This window comes from Hypanus sabinus, chromosome 15, assembly GCF_030144855.1.
Source record: "Hypanus sabinus isolate sHypSab1 chromosome 15, sHypSab1.hap1, whole genome shotgun sequence".
Lineage (NCBI taxonomy): Eukaryota > Metazoa > Chordata > Chondrichthyes > Myliobatiformes > Dasyatidae > Hypanus > Hypanus sabinus.
Genome location: NC_082720.1, coordinates 35,987,687 through 35,998,760, shown reverse-complemented (window position 1 = coordinate 35,998,760; position 11,074 = coordinate 35,987,687). Strand labels below are relative to the sequence as shown.

General features: G+C 39.2%; 1 protein-coding gene across 1 annotated transcript in view; it reads right to left on the bottom strand.

The window, feature by feature from the left end:
• Positions 1–1,219: 1,219 nt before the first annotated feature.
• The window catches only part of pde6a (phosphodiesterase 6A, cGMP-specific, rod, alpha), a 54,174-nt gene continuing 44,319 nt past the window's right edge, over positions 1,220–11,074 (bottom strand). The window contains exons 18-22 of the mRNA XM_059990205.1: positions 10,866–10,929; positions 9,547–9,621; positions 9,226–9,309; positions 2,916–3,072; positions 1,220–1,502 (exon numbers count right to left, since the gene is read on the bottom strand). Coding sequence (XP_059846188.1) covers positions 1,447–1,502; positions 2,916–3,072; positions 9,226–9,309; positions 9,547–9,621; positions 10,866–10,929 — 436 coding nt within the window. The 3' untranslated portion in view covers positions 1,220–1,446. The remainder of the gene's footprint in view (positions 1,503–2,915; positions 3,073–9,225; positions 9,310–9,546; positions 9,622–10,865; positions 10,930–11,074) is intronic.

Sequence of the window (11,074 nt, the reverse complement as noted above, 5' to 3'; positions counted from 1 at the left end):
GAACATCGATTCCCAACTTATGCTTCCAAGTTCCTACCTGTTAGACAATAGACAATAGGTGCAGAAGTAGACCATTCAACCCCTCGAGTCTGCACCGCTTCATATTTCCCCTTACTCCAATTAAACGCTTTCCTAACTCGTCTGTTCCTATCCCTCTCCAGTGCTACGGTGAAGGAGATAATATTTTGATCACTATCTCCAAAATGCTCTCCCACTGAGAGACCTGACATCTGACCAGATTCATTTCCCAATACCAGATCAAGTACAGCATCTGAGCAACCATCTTCAACTTCATTTGTTAGCTAAAAACTTTACAAAAGTAATATGCAACTTGAACTGTGGACCCGTGTTGTAGACAGACAGGAATAAACTCTGCCGTCAATTTTTCCTGTTTTGTGCTCTGGGAACAATTCCCAGGCACAGTATGCAGATCAAAGAGAAGCCGTTACTTTCTAGCTTATCACCTTATTTATATTGTTCTTCATGCTGTTGTGAGAGATTACGTTTAAAACAGTAAAACCATGCTGATGTGGTAGGTAGGGATATAAAGTTTTCTCTCATCTTATTTTCCACTTTGACAAAATTCAGACTCAGCCTATTAAAGCTTAGGCCCAAGAACCAGTAAAATGTGAAAGGTCAGTCGTTGCAATCGTCCCATGTTATTGTAGAACACTTCACATTCATATTCCACTCACTCACTCCATAGATTAGACTTATTTCCTTTTGATTACAGGAGACTAAAGACTGAGATGGTTAAGAATAGACACCCTGTACAATAAAGATGAACTCGTGATCTCTTTGTCTACCTCATTATGGGTCTTGCATCTTACCTATTTAGCTGAACTACACTTTCTCTGTAACTGTAACATTATATCCTGCACTCTGTCATTGTTTTTCCTTTTGTACTACCAGAAGGTACTTCAGTTTGTAATGAGCTATCCAAAGGGCTTGCAACTCAGAGCCTTTCCCCATATTTTGGTACATGTGACATTATTAAACCAGTTACCGATATAGGAGTTTTTGAGACCGACAGACGTAAAGTCTTAATGTTAAAATCTCAAGCAAGGGTTATAAATTTAAAAGTACCGTCAAGATCTATACCTCAGTAAGAAGATCTAATTCTCAAAAATTGATACATAATCATATTGTTACTCACTAAAATGTCCAAAGCTACTTATAGTCTTTCGTTTACACAGAGATTTTAATTTGGTGTCTTACAGTTGATACAATTACTCATTAACAATTTGTTTGCAGCAAATATAAAAATGATTTTTTATAGATGTGCTATGAGGTTCATTTTTTTAACTATATCTGGCATGCTTAACTGTATATTAACTCCCATATTCAGAGATACAATTTGCTTTGAAACGGCCGACTGTTTCTCCAAATGTCAAAGTGCCCGTGAAGACTTCAAAATGCTTGTTTATGGTTTCTTTCTGCAGCACTTTACAAGAGCTGACACGTTGAAGACTGAGAACTTTGTCCCTTCTGTGATGCAATGGCTGCTGCAGTTTGAGAAAGAATGAAAATAGCATTTTGCATTAATTTTTTTGTTACGGGTTTAAAATTGTAATTTATGAACTTGTCATACAAATATTGTTTATAATGCAGATAAACCAAATCTTGTCAGAATCCCAAAATACTTGGTCCTCCGTTTCCACTCTGAAAGTTTATCATCTTTTAAACACAAAATAGAATGAATTTTTAAGCCTTTTAAACAGAAGGAATGTATCACTGGCAGCTTGAAAGTTCTAAGCATCCTGTTAGTTTTATTGCAACAGCCATAATGATACTGACAGCTTTCCACTGGGCGGCTGAAATATTGCTGTGACATTAATAGGTCTGTTCAAGGTGAAAAGTGGGGTTTTATCAAATCAGAAGAGGCTATCTGCCACTTTTGGACTTCCTTCCACCTGCAAACAACCAGGCAAAGGACCTGCGAGATGAAATCCCTTTTAACATTTTTAAGAATCTGCCCCAGCAATTCATGAAGAAGAAGAAAGCCCTTGACTCTTAGTGGAGTCATCAGGACGCTGTCGTGACGGCGTTTTTTTTGCAGGCTTCCTTATTTTTATGAGGCCGAGTTGCTAGTTCGATGCTGGACCCAGCACGGATGGAAAGTGTGCAAGGGTGCCAGCTGGATTCGAACTTGGGAGCCTTTGCTCTGAAGTCCAGCACTGATGCCATTACGCCACCAGCCGACTACCAGCAATTCATACTGGGGTCAAAATTCTCCACACCCTCACCTTCTATAGAATTGTCTCCTCCCTCTGACTTTTCTAGGAATTATCCTTCTTCTCTTTGTAAACTGTGGGGCAGATTTTGGATACACGAACAGTGGAAATCTTGTCCTATATGTCTTATGTAAGACATTATAAAAATGAAGCAACACAAACAAAATGGTGGAGGAACTTGTCAGGTCAGGCAGCATCTATGGAAATGAATAAACAGTCGACGTTTTGGGCTGAGACCCTTCTTCTGAGCTGAAAAGGAAATGGGAAGACTCCAGAATAAAAAGGTGGGGGAGAGGGGAAGGAGAATAGCTAGAGGGCGATAAGTGAGGCCAAGTGAATTGGAAAGATAAAGGGCTGGAGAAGAAGGAATCTGATAGGAAAGGAGAGTGGACCAAAGAAGAAAGGGAAGAAGGAGTGGGCTCAGGGGGAAGTGATGGGCAGTTAAGAAGAGGTGAAAGGCCAGAATGGAGAATAGAAGAAGAGAGGAGGGGTAGGAAAAAATGAAAAAATGAATTGCATTAAATTATTATGCAATAGGCAGATTTTAAACCTATAAGTAGGTTGTTCAGCCTAACTGGTCCTTGTTATTGTCAATGCTTTAGATGGACCTACTCTTGCCCTTCATTATCTAACCTGTTCAATGCATCTTTCTCTTTCCTAATTCATGTTCAGATGTCTCACCTTGCTTTGCTGCTTTTTCTTCTTCCTTCCGCTGTTTCTCTTCCTCAATCGCTTTCACTTTTGCCTCGTGTTCATCAGCCAGTGCTTTCCACTCCTTTCTGTTGTTCAGGATGCCACTGTACATGGGCTCAATCTCGGAATGAAACCTAGTGAATTCCTAATTAAATGCAAATGCTAATGTTAGTTCACCACATTCATTAATTTCACATCTAAAATATGTCAGGATCAGTAAGTGCGATGCGGTACACATTGTTGGGAAGTTAGACATTAAAACAAGTGTCTAAACAGCACCCACTATTCTTCCAGTACGGATATGCAAGTCATAAAAAGTAGTAGTTTAGACTAAAAAACTGGAAAAAGGGCACGGTCCCATCTTCTCTATCTTTACCCAGACTGGAATTGACAGGACCTACAGCTGTGTTTGGTTTTGTTGTTCTCATCTTTTTGTCCCTTTTCAGAATGAGGAGCTCCCTTTGCAGTTCTTTTCCCACAAAACTATTTAAAGTTGAAACAACACTTTACTTGTATTTCTTCCAATTTATTATACAATTTTTACTGTTAACAGTCTGGCCTCCTGCACACCGAGGACAGTACCTCCACACTGAGCACAGCCCCTCCACACTAACGACAGCCCCTCCACACCGAGGACAGTACCTCCACACTAACGACAGTACCTCCACACTGAGGACAGTACCTCCACACTAACGACAGTACCTCCACACCGAGGACAGTACCTCCACACTAATGACAGCCCCTCCACACCGAGGACAGCCCCTCCACACCGAGGACAGTACCTCCACACCGAGGACAGTACCTCCACACCGAGGACAGCACCTCCACACTAACGACAGCCCCTCCACACCAAGGACAGTACCTCCACACCGAGGACAGCCCCTCCACACCAAGGACAGTACCTCCACACAGAGGACAGCCCCTCCACACAGAGGACAGCCCCTCCACACCGAGGGCAGTACCTCCACACTGAGGACAACACCTCCACACAGAGGACAACACCTCCACACAGAGGACAGTACCTCCACACTGACGACAGCACCTCCACACTGAGGACAGTACCTCCACACTGAGGACAGTACCTCCACACAGAGGACAACACCTCCACACTGACGACAGCACCTCCACACTGAGGACAACACCTCCACACTGAGGACAGTACCTCCACACTGAGGACAGTACCTCCACACAGAGGACAACACCTCCACACTGAGGACAGTACCTCCACACAGGGGCAGTACAGTGCAGCAACACTAGTGCTGATTTCTCAGGGCTCCTGCAATCAGATCTGATCTCTAGCAATGTCTGTGTGGAGTTTCTGTGTTCTTGCTGTGACTTCTGTTTTCTTCCTGGTTATTCTTGTAATGGCACATTCCAAAGCGGAGTTGGCTGGAGGATTAATTGGCAACTGTGGATGTTGATTGTGGTGAAGGAAACATTAGGTTTTTAATGGGCAGGTGAGAGGTAACAGGGAAACAGTTGCAGGGGTAGGGTGTGGTGATTGATAATGCTGTTAGAGGCAACATTGACACAAAAGGCCAAATTCCCTTCTTCTACATCACAGAGAAATATGAAAATAATGTGGAAAAAGGATGACTGCTTTGCTGAATAGCCCTAACATGTTGCTAGTCACTTTAATGTTCAAATCACACTCCCTCTCTATAGTTGGACTTCCGCATTGCTCCAGCAAAACATAACACAAGCTCAAGCAGCAGCTTCTCGTGTTCCAGCTCGGTACATTATACCCTTCTGAACTGAATGTTTCTTTCAATAAATTTGAATCATCAGACATTTCTGTGTCTCACATTTCAAACAATCATAAGTTTCATTTTGCCTTTTATTATTTCCTTACCTGTTGGTAAAGTCGCACTTATTTGACTTCTATAATTTATCTCTTTCTCCAGACCCATCTTCCACTATCCATTAAATGCCTTTACCACTCTTTACCTCTGCTCCACCATCTCTTTCATCATGTAACTCCTTGCTGTCCTCCCTGTACATCACATTTTAAGAAAAGGCATACAGAGAGTCTGGAGAAGGGTCAAATGAGATTTATTAGAAGGTCACCTGAACTAAGGGATTACATTTGCCAGGTCAGGTAGTATCTAAAGGGATATAAACTGAATTATCATTTCAGGCAGATGATCTTTCATCAATTTTCTCTGAAGGAATGCTTCATATGGACTCTGGCAACAATGTCCTATAAAGTCCTTTTTTAATTGTTTAACTGAATCAATTGGAACTTAAAGGTTTTAATTAACTTCTAGTGTTCCATGTTTGTCTAAATGTTTTTGAGAAAAATTAAAAGTGTTTAGTCGTTAATAGTCTGTGAATCTTTTGAAATGCCTGCAGATACCAGAGACATTGACAAACTTTCAATCCTTTGATAATTTTGTCAACCATTACTGCAGACTTGACAAGTTGTTAATGTAGCCAAGATGTTGAGGGGTTCAGCTCTCAGTCAGCCTGCCTGTGGAACTTGACACTATATTCTATACGAGGACAGGTTTACTGAGTAGGTGACTGATTGCTTGCTGGAGCCCAAAAGACTTGGGCCAATGTTTTTAAAATGAGAAACATTTACACAACTGTGACAACAGTTGTTCTCTGTGATCTTATTATATAGTTATTGAAGAATTCCATTAAAGGTGAGTCACATCATTGAATTTCTGCCAGAAAACAAATGATTTTCTAGACAAAGACCATAACTTCTATTGAACATGCTGTTGCTTTCTGTTATTGTTAAATTGCGTACTGTTTGTTAATACTGTCGGAAACTGTTATTGTGATAGATTACAGAAGATACGGAACAAATGGCTTAACAAGCTATATTTGTGGATGAATTTGATGCATAAAATACACCAAGAAGCTCTCAGGACTAAAATAGTTTTAAAATAACTATTCAAAATAAGATACAATCTTATTTAAAATGTTTAACATATTTTAAATAACTAAATTGAATGAAAATTTGTTTACTTTTCCCCTGCCAGCAGATATCATCAAAAAGTTTTAACAGAACCTTCATCGTGCTGACCTAGCAAAGGTTCAGCAGGCAGATTACTCAATTTAAGGGCTGGCCTGTGCAATTCTGGTGCTCTCCCATCAAGAGAAGCCAGCAAGGAAGCTGGGACCTCTCAGGATCTTACATGCTTTAGATTAGCACACATTCAGGAGTTGTTCAATTATGGGCTACTGGGCTGATCTTGGTAAAATATCTTCCTCAGACTTACAGTTTCAGCCTATTTTATAAGGCCTGTCTGAATGCCATATTTTAGAAGGAACACCAGAATTAGCCAAATTCTAAATTACTTACTTTCTTCCATCAGTACTTTAAAATTATTTTCCAATATTATAGAAGTCTATAAGGTAAAACTGTTTGCATAATTTTGCTATGCAATAAATTAATACTGACCACAATTATTTGAAGTGCAATTTTGTGAAATGTCATAGCATCAATTGAGACGTAAATGCAGCCAGACTAAATATAATAATCATGATGAACATATCTGCAAAACATGTGAGATGCATTGGTTCTGTGCAAGAATCCATCTGCAGTGTACACCATTGCAAGATATACATACAATTTAATGGAGATAGTTATTTGCTAGTTCATATGAGCCAAAACAGGGTAACTAGTTTAACAAAGCAAGTAAACTCTATTATGTGTTGTGTCATACCTAAGCAAATCTTGGAGTTGGGAATGGGGAATATTTCAATTAAGGTATCAAGTATCAAGTAAATTATTAATCCCTTTCCAGTTTATTACTAAAAATGAACTCCTATTTCTTTGCAACATAGAAAGAGGTTGTTAAGCTCATCCATGCTATCCCATCAATCTCATTCTCTCAACTACTTTCCCGTAGCCCATCTTCTCTCTTGTGCTTATTAACTTCCCTTTGATTGTCCCACAGTTCAATTACACCAGGAGAAATCTGGAAGGACCTTGGGGTCCTTGTTTCACATTAACCATATAACAATTACAGCACGAAAACAGGCCATCTCGGCCCTTCTAGTCCGTGCCAAAGACTTACTTCCACCTAGTCCCACCTACCTGCACTCAGCCCATAACCCTCCATTCCCTTCCTGTCCATACACCTATCCAATTTGTTTTTAAATGACAAAATCGAACCTGGCTCTACCACTTCTACCAGAAGCTTGTTCCACACAGCTACCACCCTCCATTATATGTAAATGATTCAGATAAGGAATTGGTGCCTTTGTCACTAAGTTTGTATTCATTTCAAAGACGGGTGGAGGTGCAGATGATGTTGAGGAAACAGGGTGTCTACAGAAGGACTTAGACAGATTGGTAGAATGAGCAAAGAAGTGTCAGATGGAATATAGTTCTGGGAAGTGCATAGTCATGCACTTTGGAATAAAGTATGGACTATTTTCCAAATGGGGAGAAAATTCAAAAATCAGAGTTGCAAAGGGACTTGGGAGTCCTAGTTCAGGATTCCCTAAAGGTTAACTTGCAGGTTGAGTCAATGGTAAGGAAGGCAAGGAAAGGACTAGAATATAAATGCAAGGATGTAATGCTGAGGCTTTGCAAGGCTTTGATTAGACTGCACTTGGAGTATTGTGAGCAATTTTGGATCCAATAGTTAAGAAAAGATGTGCTGGTATTGGAGAAGATCCAGAGGAGGTTCATGAGAATGATTCTGGAAATTAAAGGATTAATATATGAGGAGTGTTTGATGGCTCTGGGCCTGTACTTGCTGGAGTTCCGAAGAATGCGAGGTGCGGTGCAGGGGGAGGTGGATTTCATTGAAACCTATTGAATACTGAAAGGCCTAGATAGAGTGGATGTGGAGAGGATCTTTCTTATAGTGGGAGAGTCTACGACCAGAGGGCACAGCCTCAGATATCCATTTAGAATGGAGGTGAAGAAAATTTTCTTTAGCTAGAAGATGGTGAGTCTGTGGAATTCATTGCCACAGACATGTGTGCAGGCCAACTTGCAAATTCCTACAGATATACCATGGAGAGCATTCTAATTGGCATCATCACCCTCTGGTTTACTAGACAGGTTGGGGGGGGGGGGGAATCAAAATAAGCTGCAGAGACTTGTAAGCTTAGTCATCACGATCATGGGCACTAGTCTTCATAGAATCCAGGAAAACTTCGAGCAATGCCTCTTTAAGGACCCCATCACCCAGGATATGCCCTGTTCTTATTGCCACCATCAGGAAGGAGGTCCGAGAGCCTGAAGGCACGCACTCAGTGATTTAGGAACAGTTCCTCCCCTCAGCCATCCAATTTCTTAAAGGACTTCGAACCTATGAACACTACCCCAATATATTTAAAATACATATATATTTTTGTATTTCTTATTTAATTTAACTATTTAATATATAGATTCTTATTGTAATTCATGTCTTTTTTCTCTATGATTATGTATTGCATTGTACTGCTGCCACAAGATAATAAATTTCTCGACATATGCCAGTGATACTAAAGCTGATTCTGATTAGGTATATTTAAGGCAGAGTATGATAGGTTCTTGAATAAACAGGGCCTCAAAGGTTATGCGGAGAAGGTAGGAGAATGGGGTTGTGAGGGACAATAACAATGATGGAATGGCAGAGCATACTTGATGGGCTGAATGGCCTAATTCTGCTCCTGTGTCTTATGGTCTTGTCCATAGACCCCGCAAAGTTGTCACACAATTGATGGTGTATAGCATATGGTGTGCAGACCGTCATTAATTGGGAGAATTGAGTTCAAGAGGCAAAGCTCTCATGGTGCAGCTCTATAAAACTCTGGTTTGACCACACTTGGACTATTGTGTTCAATTCATCTTAGAAAGGATATAGAAGCTGTAGAAAGAGTGAAAAGGCTGCTGCCTGGACTGGAGAACATGTCTGATTAGGATAACTTGAGAAAGCTAGGACTTTACTCTTTGGAGCGAAGGTGAATGAGAAGTGACTTGATAAAGGTGTATAAAATGATAAGAGGCATGGGCAGAGTGTTCCAGTAGAGACATTTTCCTTTTCACAATCATGGCTATTACAAGAGGGCATAATTTTAAGGTGATTAGAGGATATTACAGCAGAGATGCTGGAGTTTTTTTTAAAATGCAATGCTTAGGAGTGGAAAATACATTAGCAATATTTAAGAGACTTTTAGATAAGAACATAATGAATGAAAAATGGAGGGCTACATAGAAGGAAAATATTAGATTGATCTTGGAGTAGGTTAAAAGGTCAGCACAACCAAAGGGCTTGTGTTGTGTTGTACTATTCTTGGTTCTGTGGTACATCTATCCTTGGGTACGGTCACTACCTCGGTTCTTTACCTTGTACACAAAAGTGCACACAAAGTCAATGAAACCAACTTGAAGTTTTGGAAGTTCATCAGCTTTGTTTCTGTCCATCATAGGCTGAAAGAATAAAAAATACAAGGAAACATTTTAAATAGTACGAAACAATTTATGATTAAAAATGTGTTAATTTGGACATTTGCCAGTTACTTCAAGATCTTTAGAAAACATTCTTCAGAGATTCATTAAATTGCAACCTACAAAGTGCCGATCACAATAAAAATCTTATTGAAATATCTTAGAAGGAAGTATATGTACATTTAAAATTATTTGTACTTTGAGTTATTCAAAACTTACAATTGGCTGCTGCTCTAAAACTGTCCGTTCTAAATCTCCCTGTTCCCAGAATTCAGCTGCCACAGAAAGAGCTACCTTAAATGGAAGAAATATTAGATATTTTTTTATTATAGTTCAACAGCTCCTATTAATTTTAATGTATCATAAAGAGTTCTTTAAAACACTTGCACATTTTAATAACATGCGGGAGATGCTTAGTCCTTTATCTAATTATTAGTTATTAATGGGATTATTGAGTACTGAAAATACTGAAAAAGCTAATTCACTGAGCTTTCCTCATTCATTAGTGCCAGGAAATAATCTGGTCATGATGACTTACGTAAAGTAGAATTATGGCAAAGATTTGGAATGGGAACTCTAGTAATTTAATGCTTATCAGTAAATTTGGGATATTTTGGGTAATGGAAAACATTCAATGGATGCCTTTTGCTTTGAGCTAATAATCTCCATCGTGACAAGATGGTGGAAATCTAGAGTCGAACTGCTACTGCCTACCTATTTATTATGAATCTTTTCTCAGAAGAACAATCTGTTTGTTATACTTTTGTAAGGAGAATAGTAACAAACATATACTTTTTTTCTCACGTACTTCCTCTCTTCAGCTGCTGCTTGAATGCTTTCGCTGAATGTGACATGTTGTTTGCACACTGCATTTTCATGTACAGTGAACTTCCAGTTCTCCCCTGCTTTATCTCATTTCATCTGCTGCTAGTTAAGCACCTGAGAAAGAGGAGTCAATGTGGGTTCCTAACCTTTTTCATAATCAACAATGAAGGTGAGTTTGATAGGAGGAAGTAAAACCTTTATAGAGATTGAATTTAGAAGCTGCTAATATATATATATATTTCCTTTTTTTTCCATACACATGCAGAGTATTCCCAAATTACCAATGACTCCGCAGATAATTTTTATCCTATTTTGTGAATCCTGCAAGTCTATGAAGGATGAATTACTCGCTTACCTATTTCTGAAGAAATATTTTCTTGGCCTTGCTCCAGTTTTCTGCCAAAATTTCTATATTTAAGAATGCTTGAAAGTTTGTGTTCAGAATCTTAACCCTACCTCTGTCTAGCTTAAATCAACCATCATGTTGAAATGCAGATTATCGTGACATGTTGGGACAAAGGTTTATGAATAAAAATGTAAATTCCAGTCACTGCCAGTGTGTTGATTACTAGGTAAGATTGATATAAGTAGGTACCATGTTTTAAATGAAACCTTACTGTGATAAGTTCTAACTTATAGTACTAATGAATGCCTTAGCAGATTATCCTACAGAACGTAAACTAAATCAAGCGTGAATAATGAAATATATATACCTTGCTCTGTATTTCCCATGGTTTTGTGATGGCAGACAGGTCACATGCAGTCATCATCATGGCCCTTAATTAATGAGATTGAACACAATAGCAATCAATAACAATTCTCACAAAGCATGATAAGCTAAACGTGGTAAGCACAGAAGAAGAAGTATGGCAAAAATTCTAAAGGCATTATTTTCATAATTGTGCAAATTTAATTGAACCAG